General features: G+C 41.5%; 1 protein-coding gene across 4 annotated transcripts in view; it reads right to left on the reverse strand.

The window, feature by feature from the left end:
- Window positions 1-18,980: 18,980 nt before the first annotated feature.
- The window catches only part of LOC308365211 (interferon-induced very large GTPase 1-like), a 39,933-nt gene continuing 33,175 nt past the window's right edge, over window positions 18,981-25,738 (reverse strand). For all 4 annotated transcript variants that reach the window (XM_080838578.1, XM_080838579.1, XM_080838576.1 and 1 more), the window contains one exon: window positions 18,981-24,318. In XM_080838578.1, the coding sequence (XP_080694704.1) occupies window positions 19,604-24,318 (4,715 nt within the window). In that variant the 3' untranslated portion in view covers window positions 18,981-19,603. The remainder of the gene's footprint in view (window positions 24,319-25,738) is intronic.

The following is a 25,738-nucleotide window of genomic DNA, read 5'->3' on the forward strand; positions in this document are numbered from 1 at the left end:
TTTTAGTTGGTAAATAAAAACAAGATAACCATAACCATACCAACATTTACCAACATGTAACATAAACTACAGCAAAGTAATGAAAAAAAGAAATACACAGGACCAATTAGGCCTAGTCTGCTATTCTGAAAGAGAGTAGCCTGATAACATTAAGAAAACGCAAACTTAATTAAAAGCATTGCTTAATGCTTAACAGATGGAATAACTCCAAAGGTTGCCTTGCGCTCTGGTGTGGCGCTGATGAACTCCCTCATAAGGGCGTGGATGTCAACTGTATCCAAGATATCTTGGTGCAAGTGGAGTAAGGCTAGGTGGGTCAATCTCCGCTGAGTGACGGTGTTGCGAAGCCAGGTCTTCAGCCTGCGAAGCGCCGAGAATGACCTCTCGGATGAGGCCACAGAAACAGGGAGAGACAGGCAGAGATGGAGGAGTGCTTCCAGATCTTTGAAAAGTGATCGGGTTTGGACGTGTAGGCTTGACATGTACGTTGCGAGGTGGTTGAGATTCTGAAAGCGTTCCTGTTTGGTTAACCCTCCCAGCATCTGTAACTGCAGCTCAAGAGCAGGCACCTTGATGGTTTCTGGCAACTTCAGGGTCTTCAGGGCCTCTGTGTCAAACGATCCTTTGGCTGCATTGAGCAGCACGGACTCCCTCAGAGCAGCTGTTGCCATCCCACTCTGATCAAACCGCCGGTCCAGTTCACAGCTCACAAGGTCTACCGCTTCAAAAAACTCTCTGATCCAAGCAGGTACTCCTTTTGAAGGGACGATGTCCTCAGCCTGGGCTGTGTCGCGGAACCTTGATGGCGTTTTTACAAGGCGGACATTTGGGTCCGGCATCTTGAGGCCATGTGCAGCTGCTGATGCGGTTGTTTTTCTCAGCATTTCATCCACTGCGTCTTCGGTACGCAAGGCTCGCACGCGCTCCCCCAGGGTCCGTACACACTCTAGCACTCCAGCGACGGTGGAATGTTCTGCTTGGGGCACTTTGGCCACAGCTTCACAGGGAGTGAACAGCGACTCTGAGCAGATCAGCCCGAACATGGTTTTCCCCTTTTGAGCTTGTTTGAGAATTCCACCGATCTTAGATCTAGTGTCCCCTCGAATGTTGCGGTCTTGCTGGAGTGTTTGGAGTGTTTGGAGAACTGCGCCAAACGAGCGTTTCACTCTGGATATGGCAGTGGCTCTGACGCTCCATCTTGTGGGACACAAACCAAGGAGGCTGCATCTTTCTTCTTCCTCACCGAACGACAACTCGAACAGGCTCTTTCGCTTGGCGGATTCTCTGATCATAACTGATACGCTCTGCACAAACTGGAGTGTTTCCGATATCAGCGGTACCTCTCGTGCAACCTCTTGTAGCACAAGGTCAAGGGAGTGGTTGACACAATGCACAAACAATGATCCTGGACATTCCTTCCCGAGTCTCGCCTGAACCCCCGAAAATTTCCCAGACATGTTGCTGGCCCCATCGAAACAATACCCCTGCAGCTTATTTAGAGGTAGGTTCAAGCGCAAAAACAAATCCTTGATACACCGGAACAAAGTCTCAGATGTAGTGTCAGCTGCGTTGTAAAATCCCAAAAACTGGCACTTCTGGGTGAACTGTTGGTCAGTGTAGAACAAATGGCAGGAAAACTGTTTGCACGATGTGATGTCCGTTGTTCCGTCTGCAATCAAGCCATAGTATGGGGAGCTTTGCGCCTCTGCCATTATCTTCCTCTGCACAGCATGAGCCAGAAGCTCCAGAATCTCGTTTTGGCACTCGCACCCCATCCAATTGTCTCGCCTGAGGAGCCAGTCGCGTGCTGCTGGATCGGCGTATGTCCTCTCCAGCATCAGCTGCCAAAACACTCCATCACGGTGATCTTGTCCTCTGATTGGTAGCCCCTCGCGTCCCAGGAATTTAAGGGATCTGAAGGCCAGCTCCAACACTGTCTGGGCAGTCAACTGATTTTTTGCTATTGCGTTTGACAGCAATGCGTTGATTGGGGTACTCTTTAATGCCGCTAGTTTGTTTACAGCTTCAATGTGACAGCGCGACTTCTCGTGACTATTACACTTTTCGGTTGCCTTTCTCCAGTTTCGGAAGCCCCCCTTCACAAAACTGCCACCACTTATTGCTGCATCTGAATGGATTAGGCCCTTCTTGATCGCGGAGCAGCAATGAAAACACAGGGCGATGTCATGCTCCTTCACACAGTGGATCCACGTCCATCGCTGAAACCAGCCAGAGTTAAAGGACCTGGAAAAGGTTTCCTTACCGAAACGTCTGGCTGGGAACAAGTGTGCTGATGGCCGAACTGGTCCATCGTTGGGTACAACACTTGTTGCCTCGGCCGTTACTGGGGAGGTAGCCTCACTGATGCTCTCACAGCCAGTTAGCATTAGCTGTGGAGAAAGCTGCCCTGATGATGATGGCATCTCGTCCTCTTCCTCTTCGTGCCCTCCATCATTAGATGACTTTTTTTCTTTGGCCTTTTGCCCCCCTCCATCTTTAAAAAAATCGGAAATTCTTTTTTGGCTCATATTGCTGGCTGCTACTTTGCTAACACAAGCCCTGTCAAACCCCGTCAATAGAACGCTGTTCTACGCCACTGTTCTTTCCGGTCTGTTTGACGTCTAAAGACCGTGTACCACTCATTTCAAACCAACATTTTAAATGACATTTAAAACTACTTATAAGTATGAAAAAACAGTAGACAACATTCATATTTTGTGTTTTTATTTTAGAATAATAATTAAAAAAAAAAAAAAAACGCGCCATTGCCCGAGTTCAAGTGTTGTAGTTACGTCTGTTGTCCACTAGAGGGGGTGCGGCAGCACCCGGAGCACCCCCCTTCCTGCGTCCCTGTTGCATGGCAGAGCGCTCTGCCATGATGACATCATAATAGGGTCATTAAACTGGCTTGCAGCTGTGCTTCACTGACACCTGCACCAAATTCAAGGAACCTCGTCTCTCAGTCCCTCTCAATTCAACTTTGAAAAAGAATAAGAGTAACTACAGTTTCTAACCTAGCTACCGTATTTCCACTTCGTTAAGGTGAGTTGAATGGCAGCATTTTCAGTGTACTGACTGAAATTTTAATGGAAAGCCGTAGCAGCTAACGTCTCCCATCCATGGGAGTATCCACTGGCAGTTTCAGCTAGCCGTAACAGGGGATACTTTTCCTTAATTCAAGTTGTGAAGTAAACCTTTGAAGTAATTCATGAATTTAGTTGTGTGGATATAGTGGGTTAAGGCTTGTATTCCTACTACGGTAACGTTAGCTATCCTAGCTGTGTTAAGCAGCTGTAATATCTGAGTACGGGGCTAAACGTAAGCTACCTAGACCTATACGTTGTAGATATGCAAAAGTAGCTTATACTGAAAGAATGGTTACCTTGTTAGCTCACCAGTTTATTTTGTTGCTAATGTGGTTGGAGAGGACCGATAGCGTGAGTTAACATTAACCCGTGTCCTGGGAGTAATGATTCATGAGAGACCTTGAACCATTAGGTTACCTGAAAAACGTTTGAGGATGTACCTGGACACAGCGTAGCTATTGTAGTGTGCTCAGTTTTCGAAAACTAGACTGAAACTAAGAAGGATAACTATGACTAAATGTGACTAAAACTAATATGCATTTTTGTCTTAAGACTGAATCTAAAATAGCTGCCAAAATGAACACTGATAGGGGACCCCTTAATCTGCAATTCATGGTTGCTAGCTCTAATTAGATGTACTAACTAGGCTTATAAGAGAAGACTAACTTTTTATGCCAACGAACACACTAGACCCTTTCACAATAAACAAGCAAACATGAGAGAAAAACAGAGCAAGCACACTCTCGCAGTTCGTTCACGAAACGCATTCTAGTTATTATTATTAGTGTGCTTGCCCGAAGGGAAGCACAGTATTGTTATCGTCAAGTTTTCTTTATTTATTCTCCCCGTTTTTCTTGCAGCTAACTTCTCCTCGCCCGTTTGAGATAGAGACGCCATTCAAACACCGAAATGTCCGGCTCGATCCGGTGCAAGCCGCTATGACTTTTCGTGGCGGTACTCCTTGCCACTCCTTTTTTATTCCTCTTTTTCATCACCTTTTTCTCTCATTGACTAACATGGTGAAAGGTTGAGCCATTGTGACGTCACCCACTAAGGCGAAGCTCTGTATTCTCCTGTAACGGCCGTTGACGGCCAGCGACGACCAGCATACAATCATGGATATAAACACTAGAAAAGCTGTTGCTGAACTTCATCTACACACCTGATTTAATTCTTTAAGCCTTATTGAACATATTTTTATCTTAAAAGCTATATATTTGTATTTAACTATTTTGAGAAATGATAACGTTATTACGTGATGTGCCTTCGCTGCAGAACAGGATGGTATAAGAGAAAGAGAGCGGAGATTCTCCTAACTAGCTGGCTAATGTAGCCATCCCATTTAAGCTATTCATATTACCGCTAAGCTATTTGTGACATTGGTAATTATACAGTATAATTTGTTACATTTCACTCTCAATATTTCCCGCTACAAACTGCTTAGTATTCCACTTTGTAGCCTTCTCTAATCACTCGATTACCTCAGCCAGCCAGATCGGCAAAATGACAGCACCGAAACGTCCACGTATGTTTACCCTGAAGGGTGCAGTGGTGCTTTGCCAAATTGAGCCAGAGATTTTCGAGTGGAATGACAACGAAACTAATGTAAGTTGTAAAATGAATGTTGATGGATAACAACCTAAATCTGAGCCATAGTTGCCAACTCTGGCATCTACAACATTTCTGATTAGCTACGCTAATTTGACTCACAGAGCCTAGTTTGTGTTGATGCGCCGGTCAGTGTCTTTCAATAGAGAGGTTAGCCTACACATAGCCTCTTACTCTATAAAACATTAAAGCAAATATGGCGATTATTATTTACCTTATCTGCTGGTAACCATAGAAGATCGTGAAGTAGGCCTACTAGTGATTTGAGTCCAAGCCCATATGTATTGTAGATGAGGTAATCCACTTGGTGCTAGCAAGCACATCAAAACTCCAGTCAAAACGATGGTCTGTCGACAACGCAGATTTCGCTAGGATGTTTATCCTACTTGTAACTTGTTGGTTGCTAGAAAGCTCTCTGAACATATGACCGGTCTTACTATACTGTTAGTACACAGAGTATTCCTATTTTATGGACTGCATGGCTTATGAACAAAGCTCATGTAAAGTGACATTTCTAGTAACGTAATCTTGGAATGTAGCCTGGCTCGCGTCGCTGTCATTCTTCCACACTGTCAGTGGACGAGCGTTGGCTCACTGTAGATTCACTTTGTTTGCGTTATTTCAGTGTAGTATTTATTTATATATTTAATTTTGCAATTAGGCTATATAGGCTGTCAAAAAGGTGTTGTATCGCTATGGCAGGGTTACATGAAGTAAATATGAATGTAATAGGCTACTTTGTGCTACTGAATAATGCAGCTGAGATAATAAAGTCTTTGGAAGATGTTTTGTGTCATGTCTATAGGTTTATGTCTGTAAATGTGAAATGGTTAGTAATAGTATTGTAGTGTGCTCAGTTTTCGAAAACTAGACTGAAACTAAGAAGGATAACTATGACTAAATGTGACTAAAACTAATATGCATTTTTGTCTTAAGACTGAATCTAAAATAGCTGCCAAAATGAACACTGATAGGGGACCCCTTAATCTGCAATGCATGGTTGCTAGCTCTAATCAGATGTACTAACTAGGCTTATAAGAGAAGACTAACTTTTTATGCCAACGAACACACTAGACCCTTTCACAATAAACAAGCAAACATGAGAGAAAAACAGAGCAAGCACACTCTCGCAGTTCGTTCACGAAACGCATTCTAGTTATTATAATTAGTGTGCTTGCCCGAAGGGAAGCACAGTATTGTTATCGTCAAGTTTTCTTTATTTATTCTCCCCGTTTTTCTTGCAGCTAACTACTCCTCGCCCGATTGAGCTAGAGACGCCATTCAAACACCAAAACGTCCGGCCCGATCCGGTGCAACCTGCTATGACTTTTCGTGGCGGTACTCCTTGCCACTCCTTTTTTATTCCTCTTTTTTCATCACCTTTTTCCCCCATAGACTTGCATGGCAGAGCGTTCTGCCATTATGACATCATAATAGGGTCATTAAACTGGCTTGCAGCTGTGCTTCACTGACACCTGCGCCAAATTCAAGGAACCTCGTCTCTCAGTCCCTCTTAATTCATCTTTGAAAAAGAATAAGAGTAACTACAGTTTCTAACCTAGCTACCGTATTTCCACTTAGTTTCAGCATTTTCAGTGTACTGACTGAAATTTTAATGGAAACTGATAGTGTTAGCCGTAGCAGCTAACGTCTCCCATCCATGGGAGTATCCACTGGCAGTTTCAGCTAGCCGTAACAGGGGATACTTTTCCTTAATTCAAGTTGTGAAGTGGGGGGTGCTGTATGTAATCGGATGACGAGCAAGCACACTCTCGCAGTTCGTTCACGAAACGCATTCTAGTTATTATTGTTGTTGTTAAGTCATCAATGGTATTGAAGGGTTTACATTTCCAATGCATAGACTCGTCTGAGAGGGCCGGAACCTCAGAAGGTTTGTGTGTGTGTTGAAATACTGGGGCATGCTAGAGTGGTGTTCTGTGTACAGTGTTGTGTGTGTGTGTGTGTTTTTATAATGGGGCATACTACAGTGGTGTGTGTGTGTGTGTGTGTGTGCGTGTCTAAATACTGGGTCATGCTTAAGTGCATTTGTGTGTGTGTGAGTGTGTGTTTTAATACTGGGGCATGCTACAGTGGTGTGTGTGTGTGTGTGTTTTAATACTGGGGCATGCTACAGTGGTGTGTGTGTGTGTGTGTTTTAATACTGGGGCATGCTACAGTGGTGTGTGTGTGTGTGTGTGTGCGTTTTAATACTGGGGCATGCTACAGTGGTGTGTGTGTGTCTGTGTGTGTGTCTGTATGTGTGTGTGTGTGTTTTAATACTGGGGCATGCTACAGTGGTGTGTGTGTGTTTGTTTTAATACTGGGGCATCCTTCAGTGGTGTGTGTGTGTTTTAATACTGGGGCATCCTTCAGTGGTGTGTGTGTGTTTTAATACTGGGGCATCCTTCAGTGGTGTGTGTGTGTGTGTGTGTGTGTGTGTGTTAATACTTGGGCATGCTACAGTGGTGTGTGTGTGTGTTTGTTTTAATACTGGGGCATGCTACAGTGGTGTGTGTGTGTGTGTGTGTGTGTGAGCATGAAAGAGTAGAGTAGTTGTGATGTAGACAGTTCCTGTGATTCCGTGTGCTCCATGTTTAAGTTGGAATCTGGATCGTCGTGTTTAATACCCTGCATAATGTGTGTGTGTGTGTAATTCTGTTCCATTTGAGTGGCTATTAGGTTATGTGTGACTGTGTGTGTGTGTGTGTGTGTATACCCTAACAACAACACGCACACACACACACTTATCTAATGTGTCACGTAGCGTGTAGAGCCCTTTGAAACACCAGACTACTACCACCAGATGGCAGCAATGACAAACCAGTGACCCCCCCTCACACACACACACACACACTGTCACACCACTCTCACTTCACACACAAACACACACACACTCACATACACAGCACTATCACTGACTTCACACACACCACTCTCACTTCACACACAAACACACACACACACTCACATACACAGCACTATCACTGACTTCACACACACCACTCTCACTTCACACACACACACACACTCACATACACAGCACTATCACTGACTTCACACACACCACTCTCACTTCATACACACACACACACACACACACACACACTCACATACACACCACTCTCACTTCACACACAATTAAATACACACCACACTCACTTCACACACACAAACACACACACACTCACTTCACAGACACACACTCACATACACACCACTCTCACTTCACACACACACACTCACACAAACACACACACTCACTTCACACAAACACACACACACTCACAGACACACCACTCTCACTTCACACACACTCACATACACACCACTCTCACTTCACACACAAACACACACACACTCACACTCACACCACTCTCACTTCACACTTCACGCACGCACAAACTCTCACTCCCACTTCACAGACATATCACACATACTCACATCACACACACTCAGTTTTAAACCATAACTTCTTACCAGTGTTTTAAGGATCACATGTGACTGCTTGCGTGTGTGAGTGCATTCTTGTGTGTGTGTGTGTGTGTGTCTCTTTAAGGATGATGTGTGACTGTGTGTATGTTTGTGTGTGTGCCATTGCATGTGTGTGTCTTTAAGGATGACATGTGACTGCTTGCGTGTGTGTGTGTGTGTGTGTGTTTCTCAGAATGTTGTAGTTAGGGAGACACACACTTAGACACACACTGGAATCATTGATGATCTGAAAAAAAGGAAAATTACACTTTGAGAAACACAGGGTTGGTGATGTAGAGGGTTTTAAACTCCATTTCCCAGGATTCCCAGCTTCCCACCTTCAAAACCTCCACATCTAGGAGACTAGAGCTGTAGAATATGTGCGTGTGTGTGTGAGAGTAGGCAGGACAAGGGCAGTGAGCGAGTGTATCAGGCTGTGCTGATCATCATTAGAGTGTGTGTGTTTGTGTGTCTGTAGGCATAGAGATCTACACACGCTCACACACACACACAAACACACTTACACAAAGACACACGCACAAACAGAGAGACACACACACAAACAGACACACCCACAAAGAAGCAAACCCACACACACACAAATGCACGCATGCACGCGCACACACACACACACACACACACACAGACCCAAAACACCATTCAATAATTCACCTGAGTCTACGCTTATGTGACTAGCCAATCAGATTTAAAAAAATTAAAACGCATTTGACTCCAGCCTTGGAAAGAAAATAAACACACACGCACGCGCGCGCTGTGTTCACAAATGATATGCAGTGTGTCAATGCAAGTAAAAAAGAAAATGGTCTTAATATTCTTTTTAGTAATCGTCTATTAAATGTATTTTGAATAAGAAATATTTGTGCGTAATTCTTTAATGTTTTACATGTGGATGTTTTCAATGGTGTGCAATGATATCTGTGTGTATTAATGGAGTTTGTAATTTATATGTAAATCAAATCACAAAATGCATTCATGACTAGTCTGACACATTGTTACGCCCCCTGATGGCTTGGAGTAGGACGCAACATAAGGGCAACAGGTTTGGGCAAGTGAGGGTGTAGTCACACAAAATCCAATACAAAAGGTGAATTCAATATAAAGTATTTATTTACAAAAAGGCAACACAGGGATCAACAAGGACTGTCAGTGGCACCAAAGAAAAGAACATAACAAAACCCACCCCCCATTGACAGGTGCTCTGCACCCAAAAAGTACAGTGGGTGATGCTCACTCTTACCTAGGGTATTAACAACAGGTAAACCTACGGGTATGAAATATGTAAACCCCGGAGTATCTTACCTATCCTTATTGACCCTGTGCGCACAACAAAAGAATTAACAAAGACAAAGACAAAACTAAAGTAGGCTGCTAACAACTAAAGTGATAAGGTTTAAACAAATGTGTAATAACTAAAGACAATACAATAAACCAACAAAGAAACCAAGCACTCGCAACCACTAGTCAACACTAGCAAATACAATCCAAAACAAGCCAACAGCGCTCCACCAAAGCTCTGCCACAGCTCAAGCCAAAGCACTCAACACTGACAAACAAACACAGGACTATTTAAAGGGGAATGGTTGATGGGAGATCTGGAACAGGTGTGGTGATTTGGTGATTGGGACCAGGTGTGCACATCTGAGAATTTGGAGAATGAAAACAGGAGGAGGAGACAGAACAAAAACACAAACATACTACACAAAGCAGAACACTATACATGTAGGCCTATAACATGTATAACATAAATGACATACAGAACACTGTATGTAACACACATATTTGAGAATTACAGAACTAATCTAGCGGGCATAGTATACTACTGAGTGTTGTATGTTATTGGGCCTCATTTATAAAAAAGTTGCGTAGAAACCATCCTACATTTTGTCTAAGACATTTCCTGAAATGAGCGTAAGTGAGATCCACAGAAACGGACGTACACACAAAATAACACGTGTACGCCAATCTTTCGGTTATAAATCACAAATGGTCGTTGAATTGTGCGCAACTGAATCTCCGCCCTCAAAACCCCCCTATTTAATCTAATCAGCATAATCAATGCACAAACAGAGCGCATCCTCAATGCACAAACTCTCTATGACAGTGGCAATCAAGAAAGAAACATATAATCAGAAGCATTAAAGTGAGGCTGACATCGACGTTCTGCTGATAGATGCGGGCCAAAAACATCATTAGAAAGCCTGTCTGGTGGCGTAATGGCAAAAGCAAAGTATGTGAAATGTAGTAGACACGTCTGCGAAGCACCAGAAGCCGCATACGGCAGCAGCACCATGGCTTTGGTGCGCTCCACTACCGACCGCGCACGGGCATGTGCTGTATTGAAGTGGGCTTCCTAGGCTGTTGGGAACCCTGTTTTACGCAGGAAATCCTCTTTCACAATTTGCTGTTCCTGGGCACTGTATGGAATTCTAATTGATGCGGGCATATAGAGGGATAATACTGCAAAGAACATCGGGCAAAATTCTGCTTAATGATGACGGGGATGCGGGCATATAGAGGGATAATACTGCAAAGAACATCGGGCAAAATTCTGCTTAATGATGACGGGGATTGCTCGACTGGTCTCCAATTCCTCCTCGGAACATTCCTGTAGCCAGGAATCCAACAGCCAAAATCTGAACGTGTATGGCCTGGTTGCATCTGGTGCGCCTCTGTAGACGAGAGGCCATTTGGGCACAACGCTCTCGGCAAGCTGTACCTGCTTATCAGCCATACATCATCTTGTATCAAAAAGTCTCCGCGATCACGAAAAAAACATTTCTCTCCTTATTGCGCAGTTGGCAATATCCTCTAACAACGCCAATGCAGCCATATCTCCTAATGAAAACTAAGCCACTATTAGACTTTCTATAGGCTATACATTGAGCGAAATGTTTTACAATTGTGAAATTAAAACGGAATACCTATTAGACGTGAATCTCATTCATGTGTCAATTGTTCTAATAGTTTAATTGATTTTATTGAGCGAAACATTAGCCCTAATGGTGACGGTGGTGCTGATGATGATGATGATGAAACTGCGTATCGGCGCTTTGAGTTCCAAATTCCTGCAGTTCTCCAGTATTGCCACAAGGAAATGTACTTACACAAACTAAAACCAGACGTAGAGATAGGTCTTTTTCTACGTCTAAGACGGTTTTTATAAATCTGTACTTAGACGTGGATTTGATCGCACGAACAGTCTAAGATCAATTCTGTGCGTAAGTACGTTTTATAAATGAGGCCCATAATGTTATAATGTTTGCATCATATAGAGATCCACAAACACACACACACATTGCTGCATCCTAAGAGCCCTGCTCACGCTTACCATTGCATCCTTTAAGTACAAATCTCTTAAACACTATTTCAGTCCTTGTAGTTGTAGTCCTTGGGCCTCATTTATAAAACGTTGCGTAGAAACCATCCTACATTTTGTCTAAGACATTTCCGGAAATGAGCGTGCGTGAGATCCACAGAAACGAACGTACACACACAAAAACACGTGTACGCCAATCCTTCGGTTATAAATCACAAATGATCATGGAGTTGTGCGCAACTGAATCTCCGCCCTCAAAACGCCCCTATTTAATCTAATCAGCATATTATCAATGCACAAACAGAGCGCATCCTCAATGCACAAACTCTCTGTGACAGTGGCAAGCAAGAAAGAAACATGTAAACAGAAGAATTAAAGTGAGGCTGACATCGATGTTTTGCTGATGGAAGAGCAGATGCGGGCCAAAACATCGTTAGAAAGCCTGTCTGGTGGCGTAATGGCAAAAGCAAAGTATTTGACATGTAGTAGACACGCACCAGCACCTGCAGCAGCACCAAGGCTTTGGTGCGCTCCACTACCGACCTGTAATGTATTGATGTGGGCTTCCTAGGCTTTCTGAGTGTGCGAAATCTGGATGAGAATACATTTGGAACCTTGTTTTACGCAGGAAATCCTCTTTCACATTTTTCTGGGCACTGTATGGAAATCTAATAAATTGCGGGCATATGGGATAGTATACTGCGAAGAACATCGGGCAAAATTCTGCTGATTGATTCTGATGACAAAATTCTGATGACTGGGATTGCTCGACTGTTCTCCAATTTCTTATCGGAACGTTCCTGTAGCCAGGAATCCAAAAACGGACAATACCTGAACGTGTATGGCCTGGTTGCCTATGGTGCGACGATAAGCCATTTGGTCACAACGCTCTCGGCAAGCGGTACCTGCTTATCAGACATACATCATTCTGTGTCAAAAAGTCTGTGCCATCACAAAAAAAACTCTCTCTCTCCTTATTGCGCAGTTGACAATATCCTCTAACAACGCCAATGCAGCCATATCTAAACTAAGCCACTTTACGTATTTTTATAGGCTATAAGTTTGAGCAAAATGTTTTACACTTGTGCAATTAAAACGGAATACCTATAAGATGTGAATCTCATTCATGTGTGAATTATTCTAATAGTTTATTTGATTTTATTGAGCGAAACATTAATTTGGCCTTTCACCAATGGTGCTGATGATATGATGATGAAACTGCGTGTCGGCTGCCGGCGCTCGGAGAGTCCTGAATGCCTGCAGGACTTCAGTATTGCCACAAGGAAATGTTCTTACGCGAACTGAAACCAGACGTAGAGATACGTCCTTTTCTACGTCTAAGACGTTTTTTATAAATCTGTACTTAGACGTGGATTTGATCGCACGCACAGTCTAAGATCAATTCTGTGAGTAAGTACGTTTTATAAATGAGGCCCCTTTTCCTGAAATCTGATCAATGTAACATTAGCCATGTACAGTGCCCTCCGCAATTATTGGCACCCTTAGTGAATGTGACCAAAACAGGCTATGAAAAAATATATCTTTGCTGTTTATCTTCTTGGTCTTTCCCTCAAAATATTCACAAAAATCTTACCTTTTCATTGACATAAAATTCTTGAAAGACTTAATTTTTTTGACATTACATAAAATATTTTTCTCCAAAACATGGGTGCCACAATTCTTGGCATCCCTAGAAAATCCTATAATTAAAATCTAACTGAAGTATATTAGCAGTAATTTTTTTACATTTTTGAGTTCACCTGTTTGATTAGAACTCAGAACTCTATTAAAATAAATTAATAATATTACAAATAAAAATAGCTTAGTTGCAAACATAGCAATGTTCTGTTGTACAGCTGGCAGAATATTTGGAAATGAGGTGGGCTTTTGAATACCGGGTTAATCCTTCAAGGCTATGTGTAGTGAGTTTGTCTGTCATGCATGTGTCTAAGTGTGTCAGTAAATATGGAATATGATGTCTGATACAATGTTTGTAGGCAGCAGTCCTGCAAAAAGTGGTGTAAAGTCTAAGATGGTGCCTTGTGTTATAGTTATGACAGGATGCATTTTGAGTGAACATGTTCAGGAAATAAGCAGGGAGGTTATTGTTTAAGAACTTGTGGTAGAATTTCAGGCACTGTATTATGTAGATATCATCTAATTTTAATTGATTTAACCGTATGAAAATTGGCTCAGTATGCTCAATATATTTGCTTTTGGTGATGATCCTCATAGCTCGTTTCTGTAGATGTACCAGACGTGCCGGATTGAGACCCCATAATAGTACACCGAAATGCAGATGCGGAACTATTAGAGCATTGTACATAGTTATTAAAGTGGAACCTGGTAAAACATTTTTCATACGGTTCATTAGGCCGAGTGTACGAGAAATTTTGTTAGCAGTTTTGTCGGTGTGATGTTTCCAGCTTAGTGTCTCGTGCAGAGTTAATCCCAGAAAATTGAAACTTTCTACCTGTTCCAGGGGTTCACCACTGATCTTTAGGTCGAGGGTTATATGGGCCATTCTACCGAATTCGTGTAATATGCAGTCCCTCAACAATAAAAACTATTTACAAAACAATTAGGTATTTAGGCATAGATATTTAATTAGAAAATGTTATGGTCTATATAAACCCAATGCATTACATGAGATAGTGATAAGCTAAATATATACAAAATCATCATTTATAGGGTACTTTCTATTGGGAAGTAGCTGTCCCCAACCCTGGCATCTAAATTTCAATGCCTTTAAATAACACTTTTCAATTTTTTTAGATTTTTTTCAATGATTTAATTTCAAAGATCTTTATGATTGGGTTGAAACAGAACTTGGAATATTTAGATTTATTGTGGGTTTAATTTTTAAATCAATTTTCTATACTCAAAAAATCATGTCCCTAGTTTTCATGTCACTACCGAAACACAAGAGTTTTAGTCCATTGGCTGAGCCTGTGTTTTAGCCACGACTCTGCATTTTTGACCATGCAGTGACACTGCATCTCTGACCCTCATGGTTGAATGGTAAGTAGCTAAATCCCATAGTTTTTATATAAATGTGTTCCAAAGTCTGAAAATCGATGTGTAACCTTAAGAATTGTCACTACCGAAACGCATGTTTTCTTCAATTAAGTAAACCTTTTGGGGTTTCATGGAAAATCTTTGTGTGTTCACCTCTTCAAAGATGTGTTTGCATGCCGTGTGCTTGTTAGAATTCTTTATTTATGCTTAAAGTTAGCTAGAATTGTCACTACCGAAACAGTCACTACCGAAACATATGGTAGTGACCTGATGATTTCAGTAGTGACAAAATTAATTGGTAAGTAGTTCAATCCCATAATTTTTAAATAAATGTGTTGTGTGGACTAAAGGGCGGCCCAGAGCACCTTTTGGAAGATTTTGGGAGAGAAATGAACATCCATCCAACAGTACAGTCACTACCGAAACACTGGATGTCACTACCGAAACAGTGCAGCACTACCGAAACACAGGATGTTTTGTAAAAAATTAAGTATATTGAGTAATCAACTAAAATGTTATGATACTGATTGGATTAATGTATGTTCAATTTCATCAATGAACAACTCTGGAATCAATATGATCAGTATTTAGCATTTTACAAAGAAATATTGCACTTAGATTTTGATGAATTGTATAAATTGAACTTGAAAATTTGGTCAAAAATTCATTTTTATAGATTTCATTGTGAAAACCTTCAAGAAATATTTGTAAAAATACTCTTCAGAGAAGGGAAGGAAACACAATCTGAACAGGTCAATAATAATACTTTTTTACTATAGTAAATGTGATGTTTCGGTAGTGACAATTTTTGGAAGAGGAAAAACATTCCAACACATTCTGAAAATACAATATAAAAATTGACTGTTCTTTTACTAGATAAGTGTACTTTAGATATGGTACAATATACATACGGACAAAGTTTTGGGAATAAAACATAAAAAAAATCCAAATATTTCCGACCTGACTTTGCACCAATTCGGTAGAATGGCCCATATTTGAGATATCTTTCTGTCTGAAATGGAAGAGCATAAACTTGGTTTTTTGGACATTCAGTGAGAGTCTGTTTATATTGAGCCATGTGGCAACCTTCTTAAGCTCATTGTTAATGGTTTCAGACAGGGCGTGTGTATTGAGCTGGTTATTGTCTAGTTGAAAAGAGCATATGGGGCTAACCAATGTGGTGTCGTCAGCATATAGTATGGCGCGGAAAGTTTGGCTCACTTTGTGAATATCATTCATATAAAGCAGAAACAAAAGCGGCCCCAGTATAGAGCCTTGTGGAACTCCTGTGCTGAGTGGTAGGACTGGGGATTTTGCTCCATTGAACTCTACATATTGTAGACGGTTTGTGAGATAGTCTTTAAACCAGTTCAGAGCGCTGTCCCGGATGCAATAATGGAATAGCTTATTTAACAGAATGTCGTGATTAAGCGTGTCAAACGCCTTCGACAAGTCCATAAAGACTGAGATTGGGATTTTTCCCTGGTCTAGATTATTGGCAATAATATCAACCATTTCAAGGGATGCGGTCTCTGTCGAATGCATTCGTCGAAAGCCATACTGACTTTTATACATGAGACTATGATTTTCTAAGTAGGTGTATAATTGGTTGAAAACAGTCTTTTCCAATACTTTTGATATTGCAGGGAGGAGAGAGATAGGTCTGTAATTATCAAATAGCTTACTGTCTCCTTTTTTATATAGTGGTATAACTTTTTTATATAGTGGTATAACTTTCCGGTACAGCGCCGCTGTTTAAAGATTGATTTATTATGAGAGCAATTGGGGCTGCAACCAAATGATTTACAGCCTGAAGAAGTTTGGTTGATAATGAGTCATGGCCAGAACTTGACTTCGGTTTTAAGCCTTTAATAATATTGTAAATATAGCTATCGGAGATTGGAGTGAACTTGAAGGAAGTGTTGCTTTGAGTGCTCAGGAAATCTTTGTAATTTACCCCGGAGGGATCGGCTGGTATTGTTTGAGCCAGTTCAGGTCCTATATTGGCGAAGAATTGGTTGAATTTTGCGGCAATAACTGGGGTGTCATTGATGGATTGATTATTTACAAAAAATGTTGTGGGCGTGGGCGTTTTCATACCCTTGTTATAGAATTCTTTAATAGCACTCCAAGTTTTCTGTGCATCATTTTTATATGATTCAAATAGAGTCATATAATAACTTTTCTTAGCATTTCTGATGCATTTAGAAAGAATGGAATTGTATGTATGGAGGTTTGTTGATAACCTGGAGTGTTCTATACTACCAGAAGGAGCCTGTTTCACTTTTCTGTACAATTTGTCCCTGTAGGCTATCGAGTGTAAGATACCCTTCGTAATCCACCTTGACTTCTAGTGCTTATGCTTATTAAAGCGAGCTACAGTAACTGAGTAACTACGCTCATAACATTTGACAATGGTTTGATGTATCTAATTGTAATTGTCATTGGGATCAGATGTAGAGTCTTGGTTCAACTCGGCCATAATATTACTTGCCTCAATGTGGTTGATAAAGTCTGTCAGACCCTTTTCACTATTAGTTCTCACATTAACATATTTTGGAGGCAGAGACTTCTTCTTGATGACATTAATACACGTAAAGTATGGAAGATGGTCAGAAATTCTGCTGACGATAATTCCTGATAGAGATTTCATTATCTCTGATGAATATCTGCAGAAAAATTGATCAATTAGAGTACAGTTCAGGTTGGAGAATCTGGTAGGCAGATTGATTTTGGGGTAAAAACCATGACTTGTCAACATATCCAAATATTCGGCATAAGAGTCTCTCTCTTTGACTTTGAGCAGGTCAATGTTAAAATCACCACAGAAGACTACATTATGCTTGAAACGCCCTAGTTTTTCCACCATGGGCCTGAATTCTTCCAGGAATGCAGAGATGGATTCATTGCTGTTGTTTAGTTTGGGGGGGCGGTAAATATTTCCCAGGACAAGGTTTTTTTCAAGTGTACCACCTGAGATTTCAATAAATTGAGATTCTGAGAACCTTAGGAATTAGGAATTAGGAACTCTTAAGTGGTCAAACATGGTTTCCTGCTTCACAGAGGTATAAATATAAGGTGAAACAGGCCAAATACGCTTAGTCATTCATCAAGATGGGAAAGACAAAAGAACTCAGTGTCAAAGTGCGCCAAAAAGTTGTTGAGCTGCTGGAACTCGGATTTAGGGATATAAGAAAATATCTAAACAGTTGGAAATACCCACTTCCACAATCAGGGCAATAGTTAAGAAGTTAAAAGCGACAGGAGATGTAAGGAATCAGCCTGGAAGAGGACCTATCTGTAAATTGACCCCACGCACCGTGAGGAGGATGGTTCGACTGGCAAAAGAATCTCCAAGGATCACAGCTGGATAATTGCAGAGGTTAGTTAAGTCCTAGGGTCGGAAAGTCTCCAGAACTACCATCAGACTGCACCTACATCACCACAAGTTGTTTTTGAGGGTTGTCAGAAAAAAGCCTCTGCTGTCAATCAACAACAAACTAAAGTGCCTACAGTTTGCCAAATGTAAGTGAGACTTTTATATTAGAGTTATATGGTCAGATGAGACCAAAATAAGGCTTCTTGGCAACAAACATCAAAGGTGGGTTTGGCATAGACCGAAAGATAGCCATACAGAAGAGCACCCGATACCCACTTGTGAAGTATGGTGGCGGATCTCTGATGTTGGGGGGCTGTTTTTCTTCCGAAGGCCCTCGACATCTTGTTAGGATACCTGGTATCATGGACTCCATCACATACCAGCAGATATTAAATGAAAACCTAACAGCCCCCTCTGGTAAGCTTAAAATGGGCCGTGGTTGGACCTCCCAGCAGGACAATAATCAGAAGCACACCTCAAAATCAACACAAAAATGGTTCACCGACAGCAGAATAAAGGCTTTACCATGGCCATCACAGTCCCCAGACCTAAACCCCATAGAAAATCTGTGGAAAGAGTTGAAACCTATCGTACCAGCGTTGACCTAAGAATCTGAAGGATCTGGAGAGATACTGTATGTAGGAATGGTCTCAGATCGTGCCATGTGTTCACCAACCTCATCACGCATTATAGGAGAAGACTTGGAGCTGTTATCTTGGCAAAGGGAGGCTGCTCAAAACATTAAATTAAGGGGTGCCAATAATTGTGGCACACCTGTTTAGGAGAATAATATTTATTTAATGTAAAATTAAAATGTTTTCTTTCAATCATTTTATTTCAATGAAAAGGTAAGATTTTTGAGAATATTTTGAGTGAAAGACCAAGAGGATAAACAGCAGACAAATATTTTTTCATAGCCTGTTTTGGTCACATTCACTAAGGGTGCCAATAGTTGCGCAGTGCACTGAACATTCAACAGCCAGCTATTATTTGTGTAAGACAGAAAACACAAACATATGTTGATATATTCAAAACAAAGCTGAGACAAATATAGTCATCACACAAATATAATTGTTTTGCCATTTATTGAATACATTTTAGTGAACACGCTTGTTAACTGGGTCATTAACTCAAACACCACTGCAGATTAATCAGCTTTGTAATATGACTGGAGTGGAATAGAAAGCTGGAGAGTTTAAAGAGCAAAGATTTCTGTATGAATAACTTCTCATTCCGCTAGCTAGAAACACACGCTTAAACTACTATCATAACACCATATGGTTAAACTGCCATGTGCCATCCCATAGTAAGCCCCAAACACAATGAATAAAGAAACACATTAGTATCTATGAAGGTATATGCATACTTGGTGCCAATAACACAATATGTATTAAATTGCTGTGGTTGTATCAGAAATGTATTCATTTCATATTGAAATGTGATCACTCAACCTAAAAAAAGATCCAAATTCACCAATTTGAAAACTTGATAATATAATAATAACGTAATAATAATAAATCAATCAAATAACTAGTTACCTCAAAACATAATTAAGATCATTTCTAGCCTGTATATAAAAAAGTGAAAATGGCTAAAAGGTGATTTGTTCACTTCATGTTGAAAACACTTATACAGAAGAGACAAGAATCAGGTAGTGAACTACTACTACCATATATGGCTGTTACTACCCCAATAAGGTTTGCATTACTTCTGGTTAAATGACTCTCCCAGGCTTTTCAGTGCTTCCTTTTCAGTAAGGTTTTTCCAGGCATCTGGGATATCTGCAGGTTGTATATCGAAACATTCAGCAAGCTCACTGTTGAATTTCATCAGCACGTATTTCCAGTAGTCTGATGCCTCCATGCTAGAGTCTCCTGTGATCTCCCAGTCAGGGTAGATGTCCCTGTACTCCTTATAGGGATGCCACTCTCCTTTGGTTTCAGAATCCTTAAACCTAATATCACTGATCACTGCAGTTGTGCAAAGGTCTGTCACCAGCTTCTTGGAGTCATTCCAGTGACGTAATGTAAAAGCTTTTGGTCGGTGCATGCTAGAGTTGTGCTTTGTTTCAGTGTGGTTCTTATTTCCTGCTTCACAGGGCGTCCCACAGAAGGGACACTGTTTCCCACATCCACACAGTCTGGTGAAGAGCAGCTTATGGGGTTTAGAGGGCAGGTGTGTAATTATTTCAGTGATGTGAGACTTGCCTGTTTTGTTGGTATACTCCTGAGCTAATGACAATTCCATTTCCTTAATTAGATCCTTGAGGTTGATGGCAAATTGATCCGTCTTGACGTTGATGAGAATTAAAACATTGTCTAAGGCATCTCTTGGGAAGACCAGCTGATCCTCAAGGTCAGAGCAGAACTGTGGTATGAACTCCTTTATGTCCATGTCCTTGGAGATGCTGCTGATCATGGCAGTTATTTTCTTTACAATCTCAGAAAGGAGATCTTTCTCTAATCTTTGCATCTGTTCACCTGATGACATTTTCTCAATGATTTGATCCTTTATCCAGTTTTCCACAAATGTTCCATATGATTGTGTGTACTCCACATACTTCTGAAACGAGTTCTCAAGGAGCAGATGCTTTAAAAGGTCATGAACAAAGTTAGGCCGTGTGCTGTAGGTCAACCCCCCAAATCCTATCATTTGATCTGCGACTGCCTGGCCAAGATGTTTAGAGACGTAGTCCTCAACTGCTGGCTTCACACAGGTCTCTGTGAATTGTTTAGCTCTCTTCTGGCACTGATCTTTTTCACTGAACGATTCTATGAATTTCTCCAGAAATATGGGTTTAGACTCCATCAGACGATTCTGTGGGTCGTTGCGGACATTGAATTCCTTGTGTGCTTTCTGGAAGAGCCTCGCTGCACGGCCACAGACATGAACCTTAACGGATGCTTCACATTCATCATCAATCTGATGATCTTTCACCTGGTCATCAACAGCCTTGAGGAGGTCTCTGATGTACGTCTCATGGTAATCGGTGTTGTTTCTCTCCATGACGCTTATGTGATCTGAAATAAGACTGTCACAGTGTCTGATGATGCGGTCACAAATGTCTTGGATGTTAGCAATGAAGTGATTCTTATCCATATGTGTTAGGGCACTAAACCATTTCTTTGCAGAGGAAGTCCAATCTGAGAGCCAGTCAGTTTTAACAATGCATCTCCCCTCTCCACTAGATCTCAGGTCAACTTTGTCTAGCAATTCTGAGACACGTCCACTCTTTGAACTTAAATTTGACCTGAGCAGATGGTGCACATCCTGATAAACATTTATCTCTTGCATTGTGACTGCAGATAGCTCAGACATGATTCCTTCCCACATTTTCTCAAATTCTCTGGTGAGTCCATCCTCAGATAAATCTGCTTTTCTCTCTTTACACTCTTTAAGCAGCTCACTGACCTTTTTCTCAATTGTATCTGTTTGCTTGTCCTTGATTATATTCACCTTTTCCATTCCCTCTCTGATTTCAACAGCCTTCTCCAAAGAGCATTTTATAGACATTTCCATCTGTTGTCTGAGAGAGATGGTACTTGTTCGGAATTCCTGTTTGTATTTCTCTACTAAATGGACTTTGCTGTCTTTTTTCTTGAAGTATTCATCAAGGTTGGACAGGATTGTCTGCTCTTCTGCACTAAGCTTATGTGATGCCTCATCCAACACCTCTTTGAGCTTGATGCGTAAAAGATTCATTCGGACATTCTTTTCAGTCACTCCAAAATTGGATATCGTTGTTTCCTTGGTTATGAGCCAGTTGTTCATCTCAGATCGGAAAGACCACTCCCAAGTGTTGTACTGAGTGCATAAATCTGTGTATGCATCTGCCACCAAACTGTTCCTGAAATTAAAGATAAAGTTCTCAAATTTCACAGCATTCCACAAACTCTCTGTCCAGCCGAGGAACTCTGTTGCATTATTGTTCCTGAAATCAGATGTGTGTAAGGAGCCAATTAAACTCTTCTTGAGTTCATAGACAGCTTCACTGTAGCCAGCATTCACTGGGGCCATTGGGGGAGTTCCATGCCAAAGTCCAGGGATGTAGTAGCTGTCTTTGTCAGGATCGTAGTCCATCACATCAGTGAACTTTTTATACTTTTCATTCTTCTCCATTTTTGCTGCTGCTTGGGTCATCTCATCCAACTGCTCAATCAGCTTCTTCCTATCTCTCATGTTGCTGTCATGAGCAGACATGTCTGACACGTTCTGATGCACAAACAGACATCTGGGCCTCTTCCCAACCTGCTTCATCCTGAGAAAGGCGTGGACCACAATCTGCAGGATGTCCTTCATCTCTATGGAGTTCTCCATGGCAATATTGATGATGGTGATGTCACTGAGCCCTATGACCAGCGTTGCTAATTCATTGTCGTGTTCGTAGCTTGTGTCCAATGATGCCAGCTCAGGTGATTTTAAGCCCTCTGTGTCAATGACCATGATGAAGTCACACTTGAGCTCAGATCTGAATTCGTCAGAGACTTTAATCAGCAACATGAAGGCTCCTCTGGTGCATCTTCCACTGCTGACAGCAAACTGCACTCCAAACATGGTGTTGAGAAGGGTGGACTTCCCAGTGCTTTGCACTCCCAGCACAGTCAACACCAGGATCTTACTCTTGGTGTCCACCAGCTGATGTAGCTGAGTCAGGACCTCTTTTATCCACTTCATTGGGATGTTTGATGCGTCTCCATCGACCAGCTCAACTGGAAACCCATCCAGCAGCATCTGAGCACACAGAGCAGGTAGGTGCTGGACTTGTTGTCGGGCTCGGTTGTTTTCTGGAAGGGAGCAAGCAGACTCATAAATCTGGCCAAGCTCACGGAAGAAGTGCTCGGGACCCAACGAGCAGTTGGAGATTTGCTCATCTAAGTCTTCAATCAGCTTCTTATTCTGTGGTGTGTTTCTACAGCAGTCTTTGTACTGCTCTCTCAGTTTGGACAGGTTCTGTCTAGAGAGGGTGTCCAGCTGAATCTTCAGCCACTTCAGGAAGTAGAGACGCTGTGTTTTTGAGTCTGAGATTCCAGCAATGAATTTCCCCATGGCTTCTGAGAAGGCCTTCTCCTGCTGTTCCTTTCTGAGTGCTTCTTCTTTTGTCTTGAGTGAACTCTTGTAACCCTCTATGTCTTTGTCTGCATTACGCATCCTGCAGTTCTCTTTTTCTAATTGACTGATTTCCTTCCAGATTTCACCATGTAAGGGCAACTGGTCTTTCTTGAATTTCACAACATCCTGAATGTTTCCAGTGATGGCTTCAGCATTTGCTCTGCCATGTCTACACTCAGTGCAGTCCTCATCAACCACAATACCAGCACATCGAGCAACAGCAGCCATGTCTTCCACTTTCATTCTAATTGGATTTTTTCCAATGACATCATCCACACGGCCACGCAAAGTTTTTACAAACTCTGCATCATTCTGATTTTTCTTGATGATCACATTGGTGCCCTTCACCTGGTGTTTTCTGCATCTATCCCTGAGTGTCTTTATGTTGAAGGTCTTAGTCTGAGAGTTGGTGACCAGGAACAGCTCAGCTCTGCTCTCTCTGTTGTTCGGAGTGCTGAGGTCTCCCTCTAGATCATCAATGAAGATGAAAACTGCAGCTGAGGTCTGACACAGGAAAGACATCTGAGTCTCAAACAACCTGCCATCTCCTCTCATATTGGCTATGGCCACTGGCTGTGTGAACAAGTCAATGTTTGCGCTCCCACTGGGTAGATACCAGCTGACTTCAACCAGACCATCTGAGATTCTCCTGGGCACATTACCACACTCCATGTCAAAGTGAACAAATGTGTTGTTGTGCTGATGAGGATTACTGAGCAACTTGTTCAGAGTTTGAGATTTGGGTAGACTGCTCTCTCCTAGTCTAACAAAAGACACCATGGGGATGTCCATTTCTACGATCCTGCCCTCTACAAATTTTCTGTCACCTGCTAGAGGTCTGAACTTTTTAACCAGGTCTCTCATGGCCCACAGCATCAGAGTGCTCTGCTGTGTTTCACAGTTTGGCAGCAGCAAAGGAACAGCAAACTGGCACATGGACATTTTGGAGACCATTTCCTGCTGGAGGAAAGGATCTGAGCAGTGGAAAAGAGCAGTGATCAGGTCTAGAGGATTTATGGCATCAGAATCATCATCAGTGAAATCTAGAGGATTTATGGCATCATAATCATCATTAGCATCAGTGAAACGATCATTATGCATTGGCTGGTCTTGTACACATTTGATATTTCTTGCATTTAAATCGGACATTATCAGTTTCCTTAAGAAGGTCCATGGTAGCTGCTCCAGACTTTGTGCTGGTTCATCAGACACTGAGTTACTGTTGATCTCCAGGACTGAGCGGAGTGTGAGCTTCCCTCCATGAAGATCCCTCAGGCCTACAGCAGACAGCAGCTCAGGAAGGAGGTGTTCTGAGGGTTAAATGTAGACATTTTTTTGAGGATAAAACTTTTAAGCCTCTATTATGTGACAAATGACAGCAATGGCTACACATCTGTGTATCATGTTGCTGTGTTTGTTGTTTCATTTAGTTTACTTAAGTGTGTCCCTTATTTGTGCTGAAGGCGGCATGCCTAGGCCTGGGTTGCACCAAATGTCCACTGTCTTCATGTCTGTCTATGCTTCTCCTCCCCACAGGGGGCTCTAATGAACTCTTCCAGGCTAACAGTCTTCTAATGTACTACATTCTTCTGGCTCAACAGTGTAGTGTTGGATTTAGATGATTTCATATATGGGCCATTCTAGCGAATTGGTGCAAAGTCAGGTCGGAAACATTCTGAAATTATGTATGTTTTATTCCCAAAACTTTGTCCGTATGTATATTGTACCATATCTAAAGTACACATATCTAGTAAAAGAACAGTCAATTTTTATATTGTGTTTTCAGAATGTGTTTTTCCTCTTCCAAAAATTGTCACTACCGAAACATCACATTTACTATAGTAAAAAAGTATTATTATTGACCTATTCAGATTGTGTTTCCTTCCATTCTCTGAAGAGTATTTTTACAAATACTTCTTGAATGTTTTCACAATGAAATCCATAAAAATGAAATTTGTACCAAATTTCCAAGTTCAATTTATACAATTTATCAAAATTCTAAGTGCAAAACTTCTTTTTTTAAATGCAAAATACTGATCATATTGATTCCAGAGTTGATGATTGATGAAATTGAACATACACTAATCCAATCAGTATCATAACATTTTAGTTGATTACTCAATATACTTAATACTGGACGTGGAGGTGGAGTTGCTACATTTCCCTCGCTAATCTATGTATTTCTACAAGACCTTAATTTAAATTTACATCATTTGAAGTCCCCGTACTCGTGCTTATGCATCCAGACTCTAAAGCCTCTAACCCGGTCACTCTTGTGACACTATATAGACCACCAGGTCCTTACACTGAATTTGTATCCGAATTTTCCGATTTCCTATCCGCCCTGATTGTAAATTCTGATAAAATCCTGCGGGTGGGAGATTTTAATATCCACATGGATAATGAAAATAATAGCATTACAATTGCATTCCAATCACTGATAGGCTCTATCGGGTTCTCACAACATGTAAACACACCAACTCACTACCATAATCACACCATTGACCTTGTATTAACGCATGGCCAACCTTGCCTCAGCTTTTACCACTGGCAAAGTAAATGGCGTACGCACTCCCTCACCTCATATCGATCTACTAACCGAAGGCGTGATACATGAGCTGCACTCAACTCTTGACGCTATTGCACCACTAAAAAAGAGAATAAGAAAACGGAAAAAACTGGCCCCATGGTACAATGATCAGACTCGTGCACTTAAACAAACCACACGAA

Source organism: Sprattus sprattus (genome assembly GCF_963457725.1).
Source record: "Sprattus sprattus genome assembly, chromosome: 5".
Lineage (NCBI taxonomy): Eukaryota > Metazoa > Chordata > Actinopteri > Clupeiformes > Clupeidae > Sprattus > Sprattus sprattus.